This window comes from Bubalus kerabau, chromosome 14, assembly GCF_029407905.1.
Source record: "Bubalus kerabau isolate K-KA32 ecotype Philippines breed swamp buffalo chromosome 14, PCC_UOA_SB_1v2, whole genome shotgun sequence".
NCBI lineage: Eukaryota > Metazoa > Chordata > Mammalia > Artiodactyla > Bovidae > Bubalus > Bubalus kerabau.
In genome coordinates this window covers 23,756,698-23,779,425 of record NC_073637.1, presented here as the reverse complement: position 1 = coordinate 23,779,425, position 22,728 = coordinate 23,756,698, and the positions used below count along the sequence as shown (strand labels likewise).

The following is a 22,728-nucleotide window of genomic DNA, read 5'->3' as shown; positions in this document are numbered from 1 at the left end:
TCCCCAATGTCTGGTTATTTTAAACATAAAATCTAGAATGCTGTGTATCTGGAAAACATGCCCAGGGGGATGAATACGTCATATGGAGAAAAGATGCTGAAGCCCACTCTCACAGTGCTGTTCCCCCACCACTGGTTAAAGAGGGGTGCCTCCTCCCTGGGCCTGCAAAGCCTCCCCTTCCTGAGTTTGGTGTTCAGCCTTGCGTCTCTTGGTCCAGCCCCGGCTTGTGGGGTAGCGGCCAGCTGCCCGTGGGGCAGGTCACACTGATGTTTTCATCAGATCAGCGTTTGTTCAGGTGCTTTCTGTTGGCCAATAGGTATTTGCTGTATTAAAGGAGTCTCTTCAGATAATTGGCCAGTAGGGTGTTTGTTTTTTTGTGATGTTGAAGCCGAGATTCTGTGTCTACTCAGAAGGCTCACATTTTACTTTTCCATGGTCTCTCGAATTTGAGGAGATCACTCACTTCCTCTTCACTGAGTTCTCTCTCCTGAAAGCCACGGACATTGCTCATAGACAAGCTGAAACACCATAACCTGCGTGATGGCCTTTGTCTACCGAGGGGTCACATGCTGTGTTTTGTGTTGATATTCCCTTCTGGCTCCGGCCCTGCTTCTTCATGTCAGATGCTTCCTGCCCTCACAAGGTGCAGTTAACCACACTTACCAGAATGTCTCTCAACCTTCAGCTGCTGGAAGGAGCGGAATTCCGAGTATCCTGTCATTTCTCTGGTACAGTTTCTGACTCCTTAAGAAACTTTGGAATATGGCCCTGAATTCCTTTACTTATTAGAGATTAGATTCTCCTCCTGCCCTCAATCTTTCCCAGCGTCAGTGTCTTTTCCAGTGAGTCGGATCTTCCCATCAGGTAGTCTATTCTTCTGGTTTGTGTTACAATCTTGACTCAATTAATGTAGAAGATCCTGGGGGCAGGATCTGTGTCAACTTGTTTTTCAGTCGCCTCAGTGTCCAGGATGCTGCTGTGTATGGAGTAGGCGCTAAGACTTGGTGTTGAAATGATAAGAAGATGTGGCTGGGGAGGGAGCATGAGCCAGCTGAAGAGTAGAGAGGATGTCAGCCTGGCAGACCAGGGCAGGGATGAGCCACAAAATACCAAAATCCACAAAACCGAGAATGTGTCTGTGTTTAAAGATATATGGTGATTAGCCATCAAGATTAGGGGTTTATTATGCTGCACCAAAGCTAAAAAGCATCTCCTGATTTAAAAAGCCTCATACATTTAAGGAAAAGCACTGGGGCAGCACGCCTCAATAGTAAGGGATAGTAATGCTCCCAGAGTAAAGTCTCTACCTGGATGGTCTGCACCGGGCAGGTGCAGGGCCGGACAGGAAGCCGTGAGCCTGCACTGTCACAAGGTCAGTTCCTCCCGCGACAGCCGTGCTCTCCTAGAGTCTCTGCCTGGTGATAGGCTCTGAGTCAGCTTCTCCTGCGAGAGCCTTGCTGTCCTAGAATCTCTACTTGGTGACATTGGTTCCTGAGAGCTCCACAGATTCCCTTGTTCCCCTCAATATCACACTAGCATGTATGGCTGCCAGTTTAGAAGCCACTCAACAAATCTCTCTGATGAGGACCATGCTAGGAAGATCTTGAGTTTATGTGTGATGGGGAGATTCTAAGCTCCCGGGGACACCATCCAGGACCTTGCCCTGTGCTGACTTCCTCATGGCTGGCACCCTGGGCTCCCTCCTGATCCTTTTCCTGGCCTGCTTCCCGCACCCCACCATTGTCTCCAGGTTTGTGACACTGGCAAGTTTGGCGGGTACAGCCTACACACTTTGCTCTCTTAATGCCACACGCTCCTGCAGCGTGTACGCCAAAAAGTGCAGCCGCCCGCTGCCAGCCCACCCCCAGCTGCTCCACACAAGCCAAGAATTCCCACTCACACAGTGCCATTTTACTTGAAAGACTTGTGAGTCTTTGTCAGGCAGCATGGATGAAATGGAAAGTGATTTCCTATCTGATCGTGGTAAGAAAGCTTACTCGTTTATTTCCGCCAGCAGAGAGATAATAATTGAAATAACACATGCTGTTCTGTTCTGGTTCAACGCAAACAATACCCATACCCAGGGGCTCAACCAGGTTGTCTTTGAGGTGGGGGAAGGTCTTAAAATCCTGTGTTCACTGGATCCAGTCCAGTGGAGCACATAAAAGACTTAATATATATTCCTTGTACTCATAGTCTATTTGTTGTTAATACTTGTACCTGTTGAGTTCTCCTTTTCAGGGTTGTAGGCTTGTAAGCACATGTCTTCCAGAGCCCTGGAGTCAGGGCTGAGACCTGCTGCCCCCTCCTTATCCTCCCACAGGGCCCCTCCCTCTCTGACACTAGAAAAATCAATTTACTCTACTGAGTCTACTTTCTTCAGCCATATTAGGGAAAAGGCATACATGCCCTGGGCAACTCGAAGAGCAGTTGTTGTGAAAATCAAATAGGATATGTGGAAGTCAAAATACTGGGTGGGCTTTGTAAGTTATGAAGTGCTGCAGAGATGCAAGAATGTGGGCATGAGCTCAAATCCCTGGGTCTGAGTTCCTGCAGTGCCTCTTCTAACCATGCGACTCTTGAGACATTTACAACTTCCTGCGGTTCTCAGTGCCTCGTTTCTAGAGTGAAGATGCTGGTACCCACCACGCAGAGTCACTGTGAGGACTGAGTGGGATACGGCATGTGGCGCACACAGCAGAGTGTGACATAGGGAGTGTTCGGAGATAAACGGTTATTACGATTACTGTCATGAGCATGATCCACCCCATGCTCAGATGTTGGATGTCGGCAGATGCAGGGGTCTCCACAGCAGGGGCTGCCAGCATCTCCCTCCGTCCCTGGCAGACGCTTTTGGCCCTCGGGCTGTAACAGAGAGCCCCTACAGGAAGTGTATGGGGAGCGATTGTTTCTTGGGGAGCACCAACTTCTGCTGAAATTAGTTTAATTGCGATCAATGTCATTTATAGACATATTTGTTGCAGGTTGTCATCTGTCTCATTCTGAGATCTGATGACAGGGTTTGAAATCTTTGAAAGTTCAAGCCTTAAGCAATTTCACACACCTAATAAAAATATTTTTGAAAAGCTCAGGGCAAGTTATCATCCAGTATTTTTTGACTACCTGAAAGACACATATGCTGCTTTATTGTAACTCATGTATCTTTCCATTCATGGTGTGCTAGCACGTAAGGTTGCATGCTTCATTTTTACTTTTATCTTTCCTATTCAAGCTGAAATGGGTAAATACAACCAGAGGTGTTAACTACAAACTGTGTTCCCTTCTGCTTCCTCTGGTAACTGGTAGCTTCCACCCATATTAGAGCAGGGAGAGGAGCTGGAAGCATGCGATAAATTCCAGACAAAATCCAGATCAGGTGCCTTCCCTTGGTTATCTCAGGACCACTCTGAGATAAGTGTTAAGTTTCCCATTCCAGGGTGGGGAAACTGAAACTCAGGGTTTTTAGTGACCTCTCCAAAGTCTGTCAGTTGGAGGGAAAACTAAGGACTAGAACCCAGGTCCACCTAAATGTGTAAGGCAGAGAACATCAGTCTAACTTCGTAAAGATAGAGGAGAATATCATGTTACAAAACATGAAAGCAGAAGTCACAGGTGTTTCTGGCTCGAGTCTTTGCTGGTATTAGGGATTGAAAGAGTAAGAGGCTGGGTTGTAAGGTGCATTTTTCAAACATAAAACCATATTTTAAGAAGACAGTATTTGAACAGATAATGTTCCCTAGTGGCTCACATGGTAAAGGATCTGCCTGCCATGCAGGAGACCTGGGTTCAATCCCTGGGTTGGGAAGATCACGTGGAGAAGGGAATGGCATCCTACTCCAGTGTTCTGCCTGGAGAATCCCATGGACAGAGGAGCCTGGTGGGCTACAGTCCATGGGGTCGCAAAGAGTCAGACACGACTGAGTGACAAACACACCCTCCTACACTACTCATAGGACTGTAAATGGGTGTAGCCACTGTGAATAATCGTATAGAGTTTCCTTAAAAATTAGAGCTACCAGATGGTCCTGCAATCTCACTCCTGGGCAGATATCTGGAGAAAACTCTAATTTGAAGAGATGCATGTACCTCAGTGTTCTTAGGAGCACTATTTATAATAGCCAAGACATAGAAGCAACCTAAATGTCCACTGACAGATGAATGGGTAAAGAAGACTTGGTTTATATACACAATGGAATATTACTCAGGCATTAAAAAAAAAAGACAGCACAGACACAGTGATCCACAGATACCACTGGTAATACTTTATAGCCCAAGCAGAAGTCATTTTCCGTAATCAGCTCCTTACAAATAACCTTCAGTTAAACTCAGGGCCCTAATATGGAAAAAAGTCTGGCTTCTTGAAGATACATGGGACGTGGTTGAATTAATTGTGATTAGGTCCACAACCCTGGGGTGTGTAGAAAATCATTTCCCTATGGATTTCCTCACCATATCTTAGCATCTGCCCTCAGAAAACCTGCTGAGGTAGTCTGGAACATTTCCTGCCCTATAGATCCCTGAGGAAGCATTCTCTAAGTAGAACAATCTTATTAATTCAGTTTTAATAGAAGAGGCAATTGTTCTAAACTTCATGTGAAAATGGAAAGAAGTAATTTGGGCTTAAAGGCAATCTTTCTGACTTATTTTGAAATTTTCTGTTCCCTCAGTTGGAAGATGAAACAAATTGTGTGCTTTATAAACCTCTCAAGATGAAAGTGAAAGGAACATATTTATTTCTCACATACCATACCAGATTATGTTTCATGCTATACTGTGTATAAGAGAACTCAGCCTGTTTTTTTTTTTTCACGTAACACATTTAAAATTAAAAGGTGTAGGTCACTGGTTAAAAAAATCTACACTTGGTTGTGTTGTAGTTATTGAAATGGAATTATTTTAAAAATAAAAAACCATTTAGATTTTCAAAAGACATAATTACAATGATTGATTTCTCAAAGTAACCTTAAGGAAAAGTTGGGTATGTTTTATCTTTGTTTTACACAATGAAAAAAAAAAAAAGCAGGGGAATGCCCCGAAGATGGCGGAGGAGTAGGACGGGGAGAACACTTTCTCCCCCACAAATTCATCAAAAGAGCATTTAAACGTCGAGTAAATTCCACAAAACAACTTCTGAATGCCGGCAGAGGACATCAGGCACCCAGAAAAGCAGCCCAACTCTTCGAAAGGAGGTAGGAAAAAATATAAAAGACAAAAAAAGAGACAAAAGAGGGAGGGACGGAGTTCCGTCCCGGGAAGGAGTTCCCTCCCGGGAAGGGAGTCTTAAAAAGAGAGAAGTTTCCAAACACCAGGAAACCCTCTCACTGCCGAATCTGTGCCGAGCTTTGGAAGCACAGAGGGCAACATAAAAGGGAGGGGAAAAAAACAAACAATTAAAAATCGCGGATTGTGAGCCCTACGGTAACTCCCCCAGCAGAGAAGCAGCGCAGACGCCTGCACACGGCATTAGCAAGCGGGGGCTGGGCAGGGAAGTGCGGCGCGGGCTGTGTCCCTTAGAGTAAGAATCAGGCCGAATGTCCTGAGCGCTATCTGAGCGAAATAATTTGGGCTAGCAAACCAGACTGTGGGATATCTACCACGCGAAAAGCCAGCCCTAACCTAAGACACCGCCAGGCCCGCGCACAGAACAAAGGACTGAACAGAGATAGCCGGCTGCAGACCTTCCCCCTCCGGTGACAGGCAGCCAGAGCCGGAAGGGGGCAATCGCAGCCCCAGAGAGACACGATCTATAAAACTGTAAGCAGGCTTCTTTGCTAACTAAAACTTCTTGGGGGTCTGGACGGTCAACAGCTGCCTGAGAAGGTGCGCCGGTTTTACACCCAGATAACCGAGTGGCGGGGAGGCGATAAGTCGCAGCATTGGCGCCCGCCAAACACATCACCTGAGCTGCTCGGATCTGGGAAGAACACAAAACGCAGGCCCAACCGAGTCTGCGCCTCCGAGGACTACCCGAGTGCCTGAACCTGAGCGGCTTGGACCTGGGAGCTCAGCCCAGGGCTGGCCTCTGATTGTTCCCTGCGGAACAACCTAGAGCCCGAGCAGTGTGGGCAGGGAGGCTACACGCGCCGTGAGCGGGGGCAGACCCAGTGTGGCTGAGGCACTGCGAGCGCACGCCAGTGTTATCTGTTTGCAGCATCCCTCCCTCCCTCCCCACAGCGCGGCTGAACAAGTGAGCCTAAATTAAAAAAAAAAAAAAAAAAAATAGTGTCCTCAACCATCCCCTTTGTGTCAGGGCGGGAACCAGACACTGAAGAGACCAGCAAACAGAAGAAGCTATAACAGAGGGAAACGCCTTGGAAGCTACAGGCCATAGATTAAAACCCTGAGGTTACTACGGATTACATAGGAAGGGGCCTATGGATCTTGAGAAATATAAGTCGGACTAAGGAACTGCCAAAAATGAACTGAACCCACAATACTCAAAACAAAACCAGAGAAAGACCTAGATATATTTTTACTATTTTTACGATCAATCTTTCTTTTTTTTTTAATTAAAAAAAAATTTTTTTAAGTCCTCTATTGTCCTTTAATTTTCACTTTTATAACTATTACTTTGCAAAAAAAAAAAAAAAAAAAGACCCCATTTTTTTTTTCTTCTTCAGCAAACTTCATATATATATTTTATAATTTTTTGACCGTGGTTTTTTTTTCTTTTTTCTTTTTCTTCTTTTCTTTAATATTGTATTTTTGAAATTCCAAACTCTACTCTAGATTTTTAATTTTAGCCTTTTGATATATGTTATCAATTTTGTACCTATAGTTTTTTTCATAATTTCTGTGACTTTTTTTTCCCTCTGTTTCTTTCTCTTCTTCTTTTATATAACATCGTATATCTGCAATTCCAAACTCTACTCGAGATTTTTAATGTATGCTTTTTGGTATTTGATATCAATTTTGTACCTGTATTTTCTTTATAATTTTTGCGACATTGTTTTTGTTGGTTTGTTTGTTTTCTCTCTTTATTTTTCTTCTTCGTCTTTTTTTTTTTTTTTTTAACGTTGTATTTTTGAAATTCCAAACTCTACTCTAGATTTTTAATTTTTGCTTTTTGGTATTAGTTATCAATTTTGTACCTGTAGTTTCTTTATTACTTTCACGACCTTGTTTGTTTTTCTTTGTTCGTTTTTTCTCTCTTTCTTTTCCTTCTTCTTTTCATTAACATTGCATTTTTGAAATTCCAAACTCTACTCTAGATTTCTAATTTTTGTTTTTATGTATTTGTTACCAATTTTGTACCTTTAAGAACCCAATCTAAAGGACCCATTTTTCACTAGTGTACGAGATTACTGGCTTGACTGCTCTCTCTCCCTTTGGACTCTCCATTTTCTCCACCAGGTCACCTGTATCTCCTCCCTAACCCCTCTCTACTCTACCCAACTCTGTGAATTTCTGTGTGTTCCAGACAGTGGAGAACACTTAGGGAACTGATTACTGGCTGGATCTGTCTCCCTCCTTTCCATTTCCCCCTTTTATCCTTCTGGCCACCTCTGTCTCCTGCCTCCTTCTTCTCTTCCCTGTATAACTCCGTGAACATCTCTGAGCGGTCCAGTTGTGGAGTGCACATAAGGAAGTGACTACTGGCTAGCCCACTCTCTCCACTATTGATTCCACCTCATCTCATTTGGGTCACCTCTAACTCCCTCCTCCCTCTTCTCTTCTCCATGTAACGCTGTGAACCTCTCTGAGTGACCCTCACAGTAGAGAAACTTTTCATCTTTAACGTAGATGTTTTATCAGTGGTGCTGTATAGAAGGAGAAGTTTTGAAACTACTGTAAAATTAAGACCGATAACTGGAAGTAGGAGGCTTAAGTCCAAACCCTGACTCCAGGGAACTCCTGACTCCAAGGAACATTAATTGACAGGAGCTCATCAAACGCCTCCATACTGACACTGAAACCAAGCACCACACAAGGGCCAACAAGTTCCAGGGAAGGACATAACAAGCAAATTCTCCAGCAACAAAGGAACACAGCCCTGAGCTTCAAGATACAGGCTGCCCAAAGTCACCCCAAAACCATAGACATCTCATAACTCATTACTGGACATTTCATTACACTCCAGAGAGAAGAAATACAGCTCCATCCACCAGAACATCGACACAAGCTTCCCTAACCAGGAAACCTTGACAAGCCACCTGTACAAACCCACACACAGCGAGGAAACGCCACAATAAAGAGAACTCCACAAACTGCCAGAATACAGAAAGGACACCCCAAACTCAGCAATTTAAACAAGATGAAGAGACAGAGGAATACCCAGCAGATAAAGGAACAGGATAAATGCCCACCAAACCAAACAAAAGAGGAAGAGATAGGGAATCTACCTGATAAAGAATTCCGAATAATGATAGTGAAATTGATCCAAAATCTTGAAATTAAAATGGAATCACAGATAAATAGCCTGGAGGCAAGGATTGAGAAGATGCAAGAAAGGTTTAACAAGGACTTAGAAGAAATAAAAAAGAGTCAATATATAATGAATAATGCAATAAGTGAAATTAAAAACACTCTGGAGGCAACAAATAGTAGAATAACAGAGGCAGAAGATAGGATTAGTGAATTAGAAGATAGAATGGTAGAAATAAATGAATCAGAGAGGATAAAAGAAAAACGAATTAAAAGAAATGAGGACCATCTCAGAGACCTCCAGGACAATATTAAATGCTACAACATTCGAATCATAGGGATCCCAGAAGAAGAAGACAAAAAGAAAGACCATGAGAAAATACTTGAGGAGATAATAGTTGAAAACTTCCCTAAAATGGGGAAGGAAATAATCACCCAAGTCCAAGAAACCCAGAGAGTCCCAAACAGGATAAACCCAAGGCAAAACACCCCAAGACACATAGTAATCAAATTAACAAAGATCAAACACAAAGAACAAATATTAAAAGCAGCAAGGGAAAAACAACAAATAACACACAAGGGAATTCCCATAAGGATAACAGCTGATCTTTCAATAGAAACTCTTCAAGCCAGGAGGGAATGGCAAGACATACTTAAAATGATGAAAGAAAATAACCTACAGCCCAGATTATTATACCCAGCAAGGATCTCATTCAAGTATGAAGGAGAAATCAAAAGCTTTTCAGACAAGCAAAAGCTGAGAGAATTCTGCACCACCAAACCAGCTCTCCAACAAATACTAAAGGATATTCTCTAGACAGGAAACACAAAAATTGTGTATAAATTCGAACCCAAAACAATAAAGTAAATGGCAACGGGGTCATACTTATCAGTAATTACCTTAAACGTAAATGGGTTGAATGCCCCAACCAAAAGACAAAGACTGGCTGAATGGATACAAAAACAAGACCCCTGCATATGTTGTCTACAAGAGACCCACCTCAAAACAGGGGACACATACAGACTGAAAGTGAAGGGCTGGAAAAAGATTTTCCATGCGAATAGGGACCAAAAGAAAGCAGGAGTAGCAATACTCATATCAGATAAAATAGACTTTAAAACAAAGACTGTGAAAAGAGACAAAGATGGTCACTACATAATGATCAAAGGATCAATCCAAGAAGAAGATATAACAATTATAAATATATATGCACCCAACACGGGAGCACCGCAGTATGTAAGACAAATGCTAACAAGTATGAAGGAAGAAATTAACAATAACACAATAATAGTGGGAGACTTTAATACCCCACTCACACCTATGGATAGATCAACTAAACAGAAAATTAACAAGGAAACACAAACTTTAAACGATACAATAGACCAGTTAGACCTAATTGATATCTATAGGACATTTCATCCCAAAACAATGAATTTCACCTTCTTCTCAAGCGCACATGGAACCTTCTCCAGGATAGATCACATCCTGGGCCATAAAGCAAGCCTTGGTAAATTCAAAAAAATAGAAATCATTCCAAGCATCTTTTCTGACCACAATGCAGTAAGATTAGATCTCAATTACAGGAGAAAAACTATTAAAAAATCCAACATATGGAGGCTGAACAACACGCTGCTGAATAACCAACAAATCACAGAAGAAATCAAAAAAGAAATCAAAATTTGCATAGAAACGAATGAAAATGAAAACACAACAACCCAAAACCTGTGGGACACGGTAAAAGCAGTCCTAAGGGGAAAGTTCATAGCAATACAGGCACACCTCAAGAAACAAGAAAAAAGTCAAATAAATAACCTAACTCTACACCTAAAGCAACTAGAAAAGGAAGAAATGAAGAACCCCAGGGTTAGTAGAAGGAAAGAAATCTTAAAAATTAGAGCAGAAATAAATGCAAAAGAAACAAAAGAGACCATAGCAAAAATCAACAAAACCAAAAGCTGGTTCTTTGAAAGGATAAATAAAATTGACAAACCATTAGCCAGACTCATCAAGAAACAAAGGGAGAAAAATCAAATCAATAAAATTAGAAATGAAAATGGAGAGATCACAACAGACAACACAGAAATACAAAGGATCATAAGAGACTACTATCAACAATTATATGCCAATAAAATGGACAACGAGGAAGAAATGGACAAATTCTTAGAAAAGTACAACTTTCCAAAACTCGATCAGGAAAAAATAGAAAATCTTAACAGACCCATCACAAGCACGGAGATTGAAACTGTAATAAAAAATCTTCCAGCAAACAAAAGCCCAGGTCCAGACGGCTTCACAGCTGAATTCTACCAAAAATTTAGAGAAGAGCTAACACCTATCCTGCTCAAACTCTTCCAGAAGATTACAGAGGATGGTAAACTTCCAAACTCATTCTATGAGGCCACCATCACCCTAATACCAAAACCTGACAAAGATCCCACAAAAAAAGAAAACTACAGGCCAATATCACTGATGAACATAGATGCAAAATCCTTAACAAAATTCTAGCAATCAGAATCCAACAACACATTAAAAAGATCATACACCATGACCAAGTGGGCTTTATCCCAGGGATGCAAGGATTCTTCAATATCCGCAAATCAATCAATGTAATACACCACATTAACAAATTGAAAAATAAAAACCATATGATTATCTCAATAGATGCAGAGAAAGCCTTTGACAAAATTCAACATCCATTTATGATAAAAACTCTCCAGAAAGCAGGAATAGAAGGAACATACCTCAACATAATCAAAGCTATATATGACAAACCCACAGCAAACATTATCCTCAATGGTGAAAAATTGAAAGCATTTCCTCTAAAGTCAGGAACAAGACAAGGGTGCCCACTTTCACCATTACTATTCAACATAGTTTTGGAAGTTTTGGCCACAGCAATCAGAACAGAAAAAGAAAAGGAATCCAAATTGGAAAAGAAGAAGTAAAGCTCTCACTGTTTGCAGATGACATGATCCTCTACATAGAAAACCCTAAAGACTCCACCAGAAAATTGCTAGAACTAATCAATGACTATAGTAAAGTTGCAGGATATAAAATCAACACACAGAAATCCCTTGCATTCCTATACACTAATAATGGGAAAACAGAAAGAGAAATTAAGGAAACAATTCCATTCACCATTGCAACGGAAAGAATAAAATACTTAGGAATATATCTACCTAAAGAATCTAAAGACCTATATATAGAAAACTATAAAACACTGGTGAAAGAAATCAAAGAGGACACTAACAGATGGAGAAATATACCATGTTCATGGATTGGAAGAATCAATGTAGTGAAAATGAGTATACTACCCAAGGCAATCTATAGATTCAATGCAATCCCTATCAAGCTACCAACAGCATTCTTCACAGAGCTAGAACAAATAATTTCACAATTTGTATGGAAAAACAAAAAACCTCGAATAGCCAAAGCGATCTTGAGAAAGAAGAATGGAACTGGAGGAATCAACCTACCTGACTTCAGGCTCTACTACAAAGCCACAGTTATCAAGACAGTATGGTACTGGCACAAAGACAGAAATATAGATCAATGGAACAAAATAGAAAGCCCAGAGATAAATCCACGCACATATGGACACCTTATCTTCGACAAAGGAGGCAAGAATATACAATGGATTAAAGACAATCTCTTTAACAAGTGGTGCTGGGAACTCTGGTCAACCACTTGTAAAAGAATGAAACTAGAACACTTTCTAACACCATACATAAAAATAAACTCAAAATGGATTAAAGATCTAAATGTAAGACCAGAAACTATAAAACTCCTAGAGGAGAACATAGGCAAAACACTCTCTGACATACATCACAGCAGGATCCTCTATGACCCACCTCCCAGAATATTGGAAATAAAAGCAAAAATAAACAAATGGGACCTAATTAACCTTAAAAGCTTCTGCACATCAAAGGAAACTATTAGCAAGGTGAAAAGACAGCCTTCAGAATGGGAGAAGATAATAGCAAATGAAGCAACTGACAAACAACTAATCTCGAGAATATACAAGCAACTCCTACAGCTCAACTCCAGAAAAATAAATGACCCTATCAAAAAATGGGCCAAAGAACTAAATAGACATTTCTCCAAAGAAGACATACAGATGGCTAACAAACACATGAAAAGATGCTCAACATCACTCATTATCAGAGAAATGCAAATCAAAACCACTATGAGGTACCATTTCACACCAGTCAGAATGGCTGCGATCCAAAAGTCTACAAGTAATAAATGCTGGCGAGGGTGTGGAGAAAAGGGAACCCTCTTACACTGTTGGTGGGAATGCAAACTAGTACAGCCACTATGGAGAACAGTGTGGAGATTCCTTAAAAAACTGGAAATAGACATGCCTTATGATCCAGCAATCCCACTGCTGGGCATACACACTGAGAAAACCAGAAGGGAAAGAGACACGAGTACCCCAATGTTCATCGCAGCACTGTTTATAATAGCCAGGACATGGAAGCAACCTAGATGTCCATCAGCAGATGAATGGATAAGAAAGCTGTGGTACATATACACAATGGAGTATTATTCAGCCATTAAAAAGAATACATTTGAATCAGTTCTAATGAGGTGGATGAAACTGGAGCCTATTATACAGAGTGAAGTAAGCCAGAAAGAAAAACACCAATACAGTATACTAACGCATATATATGGAATTTAGAAAGATGGTAACAATAACCCTGTGTACGAGACAGCAAAAGAGACACTGATGTATAGAACAGTCTTATGGACTCTGTGGGAGAGGGAGAGGGTGGGAAGATTTGGGAGAATGGCATTGAAACATGTAAAATATCATGTATGAAATGAGTTGCCAGTCCAGGTTCAATGCACGATACTGGATGCTTGGGGCTGGTGCACTGGGACGACCCAGAGGGATGGAATGGGGAGGGAGGAGGGAGGAGGGTTCAGGATGGGGAACACATGTATACCTGTGGTGGATTCATTTTGATATTTGGCAAATCTAATACAGTTATGTAAAGTTTAAAAATAAAATAAAATTTAAAAAAAAAAATAAATAAAAACTTTTAGTTTAGAAATAAAAAAAAAAAAAGAAAAAAAAAAAGCAATAAAAAATAATGAAAACCAAGCAGTCTTGTGTAGGATTAAAATGTTAGTCACAAAATAAAGACCTATATGACACACAAGTTTGTTGACAAGATCTATATGTATATTTATCCACTTGTCTATCTATTCTCGTTTCTTTTGTTGTGTTGTTTTTAGTGGCTAAGTCATTTCCAACTCTTTGTGACCCCAAGGACTGTAGCCTGCCAGGCTCTTGTGTCCATAGGATTTCACAGGCAAGAATTGTGGAGTGGGTTGCCATTTCCTCCCCCAGGGGTTCTTCCTGACCCAGGGATTGAACTCGAATCTCCTGCACTGGCAGGCAGATTCTTTACCACTGAGCCACCAGGGAAGCCTGCTTGTTTCTTGTGCTGTTGTTCAGTCCCTAAGTCATGTCTGATTCTTTGCAACCCCATGGACTGCAGTATACCAAGCTTCCCTGTCCTTCACTATCTCCTGGAGTTTGTGCAAATGCATGTCAGTTGAGTCAGTGATTATCCAACTCATTTCTTTACCCTTTTACAATTAAATAGATTTTGGAACAAAACACTAGAATAAAAGCTAAAAAAAGTTGGAAATATTTGCCCATTTTTCTACTACCCCTAATGTCTGCATGATAAATACATAAAGAATAAGTGGATGAAACATTCAGTAATCCAGAGAAACATTTACCTCATGAGTATGGTATGAAGATGGAAAGAAATGATCTTGTTTCTTGTCTCTTAGATACACAAAGATGAAGACAGCAACCAACATCTATATCTTCAACCTGGCTTTGGCAGATGCACTGGTGACCACGACTATGCCCTTCCAGAGCACGGTCTATTTGATGAACTCCTGGCCCTTTGGGGACGTGCTGTGCAAGGTGGTCATCTCCATCGACTACTACAACATGTTCACCAGCATCTTCACCTTGACCATGATGAGTGTGGACCGTTACATCGCCGTGTGCCACCCCGTCAAGGCTCTTGACTTCCGCACACCGCTGAAGGCGAAGATCATCAACATCTGTATCTGGATCCTGTCTTCATCTGTTGGCATCTCTGCCATAGTCCTTGGAGGAACCAAAGTTAGGGAAGGTAAGGGTGGATGTTTGCACTGGAAAAAAAAAAAAAACTTTGTGATTTATTTTGTCCTTGTTTATAAAATAAAAAAATAATTGGAGTATAGCTGATTTATTGAAAAATTATTGAAGTGTGGTGTAGTTTCAGATGTACAGAAAAGTGATTCAGCTACATTATTTCATTTTTAGAATGTAGCTTCTATTTATACAGACTCTTAATTTGGGAGTGAGTAGGACTCATGTGTAGAAGAAAAGCCAAAAGCCAACAGAAAAATAATGCCTAAATTCATGGAAAATGAGAAAGAAAACAATTTGCATTCCTTCCTTTGTCTAACACAAGATGGGATGATGGCGTGGCCAGAACACAGACACCATCCTATCCCCTACTTAGAAAGTGCTTATGGAACCCGGAGGCGTGAGGACAAAGTAAAGAACCACAGGCATGTGGATTTTTAAAATACAATTTTGTCGCATCCTGGCAATACTAAGATATACTTCGCTCCTCTTTTTCCTCCCTAAAAAGGGTCCTAAGTCATCAAAGTCATAGGCTGCCTCTTCACTCTTTTTCCTAATGGGTTAATTTCCATGGCAACTTTATTTGGTGGTGGTTGTTGTTTAATCACTAAGTCATGTTTGGCTCTTTTGCGACCCCATGGACTGCAGTGTGTCAGGCTCCTCTGTCCATGGAATTCTCCAGGCAAGAATATTGGAGTGGGTTGCTATTTCTTTCTGCAGGAGATCTTCCCAACCCAGGAATCAAATCCATGTCTCCTGCATTGGCAGGCGGGTTCTTTACCACTGAGCCCACAGGGAAGCCTTCTTCTGAAGGTAAGTCATTCAAAATCATGTTCACAATGGATGATAGTACAGATGAGCAAAGCCATCAAACTTTGGACTCATTGCTTTTCACCCCATGCAAACAGGACTTGATGTTTTCTCTGTGTTTCCAGGACAGTGCTTCTGACTCTGGGATGCATGTTAGAATCACCTGGAAGTTCACCTTTAGAAAAACTCTGCTGCCTGGGTCCCTCTCTGGAGGGTTCAGTTTAATTGATCCAAGGCACAGTCTGGGTGTCAAGAGTTTTAAGATTTCCCCAGATAACTCTGACCTATAGCCAAGGCGAGAACTTCTGCTCTAGGAATTTAGCTTTACTAGTGAAAGATAAAGCTATGAAAATATCTTTGTTTTAATATAAATTCACTGGGGTGAGGGGAGCTATTTAATGCCTTAGCAGGTATCTAAATGCTCCAGGTTATGAGAGAGGTTCATGATACCTGTGAGTACAGATAAGCAGAGACTTTCCAGGTCATAGTGAAAAGGCAGGTGCTAAAACCATAGCTTCTCCTGCATAGTACATATTTTTAAATGAAGCATAATCTTTTTTCTTTTAAAATGAAGTTACAGTGTAAATACCACAGATGTTAAGCTATAATACTTGATAAATTTTAAGAAATGCCAAGCTTTATTAGAGAAGAACTTTAAAGTATGATTAATTCCACTAATTACATCGCAATATTACTAATTTAATGACTATTTAGTATTAATTACATTAATATGATTAATGGATATGAATTTGAGCAAACTCCGGGAGACAGTGGAGGACAGTGGAGGACAGAGGTGTGCTGCAGTCCATGGGGTTGCAGAGAGTCGAGCATGACTTAGCAACTGAACAACAGCAACAACAATTACACATAGGATTTTGCTTCTTCATGCACACAACACATGAAATAAAATTGCAGGAAACTCTTCTGAGCCTTAGGGGTTGGTGTGTAATAACTTAGGTTCAAAAGGAGATGCTCCATGAACATGAGAAGACTGGGGTTAATAATAAAAGAAGAGAGATTGTTTTTCCCAGGGCAAATAAAGAATTGATTTTTACATTTTACGTTATACCTGTTGACTTAACCACTACTCCTGTAATTGCTGTCAGAAAATGACATTCTCGAGGAATTGGGTTTCAATTAGGTTTTTGAAAGGAAATAAAGATAGATGCGGGTTTTCCTGGAAGGAGTTGCTGTAGATGAACGTGTGCAGATGTGATGGAAGAAAAGACGCAGCGGTGTCACCAGGGGATTAGTTTGTGCAGCAAATAGAGGAGGAAGGAGAGAAAACTAGTCTTGTAGGAGGGCTCCATCCTTTCTATGTATCTTTTATTTTGTAAACACACTTGTATTATGTGATGAGAGATTGTCTCCAGGCCCGCTAGCCTGCTCATTGTGGTGTGCTGCATCACATGCGTGTCCAGATCCTGGCAGACTGAGGAGTCCTTTAGGTCATCTCCATGCCCTTGAGGCAGAGCTGACTGGCACTGGTGAGTCACAGAGTCACGGTTGTGGAGAAAACTCGCTGAAAGGAGCCAGGTGTCAGTGCCTTAGAACACAGCCACCTGGACAGGAAGTCTCAACCCATGCATCTTAAATGCTTGGATGCATCCATCTGGCACTTGACTTTTCTCGTAAGGAGGCTTTTCTTTAGCCCCAATCTCTGTATCTGTTATTGGTCTAATCAGACCAATGTCTGTGTCCTCAGATTCAGTCTGGTAGGCTGTATGTTTCTAGAAGTTTATCTGTTTCTTCTGAATTGTTCAATTTGTTGGCATATGATTATTTAGTGTCACCTTTTATGATCCTTTGTATTTCTGTGTTATCGGTTGTAATGTCTCCTCTTTCATTTATATTAATAATTTTACTTATTTGATTCTTCTCTCCTTTCTTCTTAGTGTAACTGAGGTTTTTTTATTTTTTTTTTTTTAAAAAGCTGTTTTTCTATTGTTTTCCTAGTCTCTGTTTATTATTTCTGATACATTCTTTCTCATTTCTTTCCTTCTACTAACTTTGGGCTTAGTTTGTTCTTTTTCTAGTTCCTTAATGTGTACAGTTAGGTTCTTTATTTGAGATCTTACTTTTTTCTTCATGTAGCTATTTATCAACTTTAAGTTTATAAACTTCTCTCTGAGAACTGCTTTTACTACATCCCATCAGTTTTGGTATATTGTATTTCTTTTTCATTCATCTCAAGCAATTTTTTATTTCCCTTTTGATTTCTGTTTCCACTCCTAGGTTTTTAAGACTGTGTTGTTCAATTTCTACATATTTGTGAATTTTCCATTTGTTTCCTGTCACTGGTATCTATTTTCATGTGGTCAGAAAAAATACTTGATATGATTTTGATCTTCTTAATTTGTTAAGACTTGCTCCATGTCCTAACATATGATGTGTGTGTGTATATACATATATGTATATATACATATATGTACTGTAGACTATTTCATGCACGCTCAGGAAGAATTTGTCTTCTGCTGCTCTTGAGTGAAATGTTTTGTGTATGTCTGTTAAGTTCATTTTTAATTTTTCAAATCTGCCATTTCTTTATTGATTTTCTATCTGGATCATTTGCCCCTTGTTGAAAGAGTGGTATTATATTCCCCTACAATTACTGTATTTCTATCTATGTCTCCCTTTAGTTCTGTGTATATATACTTTGTATATTTGGGTATTCCAATGTTGGATGTATCATTCAGTTACTAAATCACTACTTAAGTGATTTAAATCATTAAACATTTTTGAGTTCCTACTACATTCAAGAGAAAGCTGATCCTCAGAGTTAAAAGATGTCCCCAAATTAAACATCAGCCCTTATGTTGCCTTGATTATCTTATCAAATTACTCTTCCATAATGACTACTGCACTGAGACCATATTTTCAAGGATTTCCATGTGGTATTCATTTGTTTATTTAACAATTTATTCTCCTCAAACACCATATGTTCCTGCCTCCTTGTGTGGCAGGAATTGAATATTATTCAAGGCAGACTGGGTCCCTACCCTAAGATAGTTTACATTCTGGATAGAGAGAAAAACACTGGGAAAGGCAACATATTATGACGAAGAGCTACTGTCTGGTTTCTCTCTGGCTTCTGTCTTTGAATAATGATAAAAAATACAATGAGTATAGTCTGCTGCTGCTGCTAAGTCGCTTCAGTCAAGTCCGACTCTGTGCGACCCTATAGATGGCAGCTCAACCAGGCTCCTCTGTCCCTGGGATTCTCCAGGCAAGAATACTGGAGTGGGTTGCCATTTCCTTCTCCAGAGGATAGTATAGCGGGAGAATACAAATTTCAGAGAAGAGGACTATTCAAATGGATCTGCCTCTGTATAAATGTGTTTTTTACAATTTTATTTACTTATGTATTTATTTCTGGCTGTGCTAGGTCTGCACTGCTACGTGGGCTTTTGTCTAGTTGTGCCAAGCAGGGGCCATTCTCTAGATGCTGTGCACAGGCTTCTCTTTGTGGTGGTTTCTTTTGTTGCTGAGCACGGGCTCTAGGGCAAGCAGTCTTCAGTAGTTGCGGCTCCTGGGCTCTAGAGCACAGGCTCAATAGCTGTGGGGCACAGGCTTAGTTGCTCTGCAGCATGTGGGATCTTCCCAAGTCGAGGACTGAACCCGTCTCTCCTGTATTGGCAGGTGGATTCTTTACCACCCAGCCACCATGGAAACTCTGTATAAATGTCTTTAAAGTGACATTCAAGCTGAAGTCAACCACAAGAAAGACACTGTTGGAATACACAGAATTTAAGCAGGAAAGAAAAAAACCTTCAAAGAAGCCAGATTGCAATGTGCCATCCTAAAAAGTTGTTTAATAAATACATTTTGAACTATGATTATAGTGGTGAATTTTTTAAAAGGTGATTTTAACTGTTCTTATTCCCATAAATACTAAAGCAAAAACTAAGAGAGATGCTTGTTTGTTTCTTTTAGTCTTCCTAGTAATAGTACTTAGGACAAGAGCTTTTTAGGGAATCAAAAATTATAAGTTAATTGGCTGAAATGATTATATTCTTTGTATTTTAAAGCATGTCTAATTGACATTCTAAGATAGATTTTGTTTTACAAAGGGATATATGATTAGGAGCACATTAAGATGTTTTAGAAAACATGATTAATAGAGCTGTTTCACTGCTTGAAAAATATCCTTGTGCTATTTTTGAAGCAGATTTTCCAATGTCAGAAGACACGTTTTCATTATAAAAAACTACAGCTTAGTATCATTCATTGTTTCTTTATCTGTAAGGAAGAATCAGGGCAAAAAGAATTTAGCCTGCTCTGGGCTCAGTGGCTAGAGCTTGGGGAGGGTGGGTGGCCTCTGGGAAAATATTATAAAAGGTACTTGTCCTGAATCTCTGCTCTTTCTAATATTATGGTCACTCCAAAGAGAATGCTGTCCAGCAAAGAACAGCAGAGCAAAATAAAGTCATTTTCTAAGTAATCATATATTTGTTTTCCCTGTTACATAGTCAACATTGGCAAAAGTAAAAAATGTGTCTGATTCGTGAATTCCCTTGAAGATGATAATACTGTCTTCTTCCTCCTCCCCTTTCTTCTGTTTCCTTTTGTCTCCTTTCCTCCTCCTCCTCCTCTTTCTTCTTCAAAAGTTTCCTCATGTTTCAGCAATGCTTTTAATCACAATGACCACCACTGGTTCTATTAAATCACAGCAGCTGGGTGATATTTAGACAAATTTTGTTTACATGCTTATGGACCTACATAGTGATTTCCTGTAAACCACTTAAGGTTTTTCTGACAAGTTGGCTTTTGTTAAGTCGACTGGCTGGTTTTGCAATATTTTATCATTTATTGCAGATAGGAGAAGGAAATGGCAATCCACTCCAGTATTCTTTCTTGGAGAATCTCGTGGGGGCTACAGCCTCGTGGGCTACAGTCCATGGGGCGCTAGAGTCCAACACGACTTAGTGACTAAACCACCATTAGTTTCTATTGCCAGAGCCTTAGATCTGGGAGAATTGTTAATACATGGGTATGCATGTAAGTACTCCTGCTGTAAATTAACAGGTAGCTCTCCTGAAAATAGTCAGCATCAAACCAGCCTCCACAACGAGATAATTCGTACTGCTGGCTAATCTTATTTACTCTATAGCAGTGTGTTTGTTACCAGTGAATGGTAACCTTTCTGACTTCATTGTTCTATGTGTGAAAAAAAAAGATGGTTAATACACACGGCCCTCATTCCTAGCTTGGTGATCAGCTTCAGGTAATATCACCTCGCCATAATTGGACCTTTGTAATGAAAGGAATTGAAATCCACATTTGAAACCCTTGGCTAACGGATTTCCCTTTTGTGGCTTTTCCTGCAGACATGGAAGTCATCGAATGCTCCCTACAGTTCCCAGATGACGATTACTCCTGGTGGGACCTGTTCATGAAGGTCTGTGTCTTCGTCTTTGCCTTCGTCATCCCCGTCCTCATTATCATTGTCTGCTACACCCTCATGATCCTGCGCTTAAAGAGCGTCCGCCTCCTTTCCGGCTCCCGAGAGAAAGACCGCAACCTGCGGCGGATCACCAGGCTTGTGCTGGTGGTGGTGGCGGTCTTCGTCGTCTGCTGGACCCCCATCCACATTTTCATCCTCGTGGAGGCCCTGGGGAGCACCGCCCACAGCACGGCTGCCCTCTCCAGCTACTACTTCTGCATCGCCCTGGGCTACACCAACAGCAGCCTGAACCCCATTCTCTACGCCTTCCTTGACGAAAACTTCAAGCGGTGTTTCCGGGACTTCTGCTTTCCCATTAAGATGAGGATGGAGCGCCAGAGCACAAGCAGGGTCAGAAATACCGTTCAGGATCCTGCCTACGTGAGGGAGGTGGATGGGGTAAATAAACCAGTATGACTAGTCGTGGAGATGTCCTCTTACAGTCCTCCGGGTAGAGAAGAGTTCAATGATCTAGGATTAACTCAGATTACTACCGCAGTCTGAGATGGAAAGGGAGAAATTTTAACAAACTTTTAGAAATCTTGTGGTTCTGAGATCACAAGATGCAGGCTGTGTTAGTGACTCAGGTCAGTGGAAACATCAGGGCCCTGGGGATGGAGCACAGGAGATCTGAGCGAGCAGATGCAGCCCCTTCTAGAAAGGGCAGAGAAGCGGTGCTGACTCCAAGTTCCTTTGATGACCCAAGAAATAAGCCTTTTTCTTCTGGTTCCCTACCTTTAGTTCAGGACCCATTCTGCTGAGATTTTCCTAAGCAACGTGGTGTCAAAAGCTCTATTTGGGAAAAAGAAAAATGCAGTGATTTCAGAGCTTCGTGGCTCTCCAGTCCAGAGACAACTTCAGACAGCAATGACCTCGGTAAGAAGAAGACTGTCCAGGGCCCTGCCCAGCTCACTTTATGCCAAGTGGACATGCATTTCCTGCAGCTGCATGGTGAGGATTTCAGCTTAAGACCCCACCCCTGGGGTGTCTGCTGTTCATGTGTAGCAGAAAATTATCCTGATGTTTACGAAGTTATTTAAATATACAAAAGGTATTTTCTGACATCGTTTAATTTCTTGAAAACTATGGTTGGTTTGTTTCTAGCATGCTCTTCAGACAGATAACCTCATGATAAAGCATGTCCTGTTGTTAAGAGACACAAAGTGGTTTCAATACCACCAAAAATATGTACAGTTTCATCTGTAAATAATAGTATACATGCAAATAAGGAATGGGCTTGTCTTCCCACCAAGTGGCTTCCCTGGGACACGCTGATGAAATCCTGAGTCATTTAGGGCTGATGCAAAGATGTTTCATTGATGCATAAGCTTTTGTCTGGGATCAGTCATGTGTCACATCCTCTGAGTCCCTGAGCACTGTCAGCCCTTTTTAACTGGGCTCAGAACTCATATATTAATGAATCAGGAAATATTTAACTCACTCCCAGGTGGTAGCCTTGGCAGAATCTAGTTTGTAAGCAGTATCTTTTTATGAACATATCACTATTACCAGATTCTCTCTGTTCATGGAAGGAGGGCATCTTGCTCATGTGAATCTTGAGATACTATTTTGCGGCTTTTAGCCGGAAGTGAAATTGATCCTAATGGTGGGGGAATGAGGACATTATGTCACTCTCGGTGCTGGAACATAGCTGGCACAGTATTCTGCGAGGAGCACACCTGCTGAGGATAATGCTGGCAGGGGGCACATTTAGAGCAATTTTGCTAGAACTTCCAGATAATGTATAACTTCTTCCTTCTTTCCCCTGAAACTTATGGTTTCAAGGTAATGGCTTTTTCTGCAGTTTGCTTGGGCAGAAGAAAGGGCTAATTTAGAAATAACACCCATCTCTTCTTTAAGCCTGTATGTTAGGGCAACACCCTCTGGAATTTATAGCAATGTGAAACGTAACTACAGACATCACTATGTCTTCAAGATGTGTTTACTGTG

At 40.9% G+C, this 22,728-nt stretch overlaps 1 protein-coding gene across 2 annotated transcripts in view; it reads left to right on the top strand.

The window, feature by feature from the left end:
• OPRK1 (opioid receptor kappa 1) overlaps window positions 1-21,812 on the top strand; it is a 29,741-nt gene extending 7,929 nt beyond the window's left edge. Inside the window, exons 1-3 of one of the 2 annotated variants that reach the window (XM_055545980.1) lie at window positions 14,184-14,526; window positions 20,663-21,129; window positions 21,520-21,812. In XM_055545980.1, the coding sequence (XP_055401955.1) occupies window positions 14,184-14,526; window positions 20,663-21,129; window positions 21,520-21,747 (1,038 nt within the window). In that variant the 3' untranslated portion in view covers window positions 21,748-21,812. Of the gene's footprint in view, window positions 1-14,173; window positions 14,527-20,662; window positions 21,196-21,519 lie in introns of those variants that run through there. The other variant, XM_055545979.1, reaches the window with a different exon arrangement.
• Window positions 21,813-22,728: the final 916 nt, after the last annotated feature.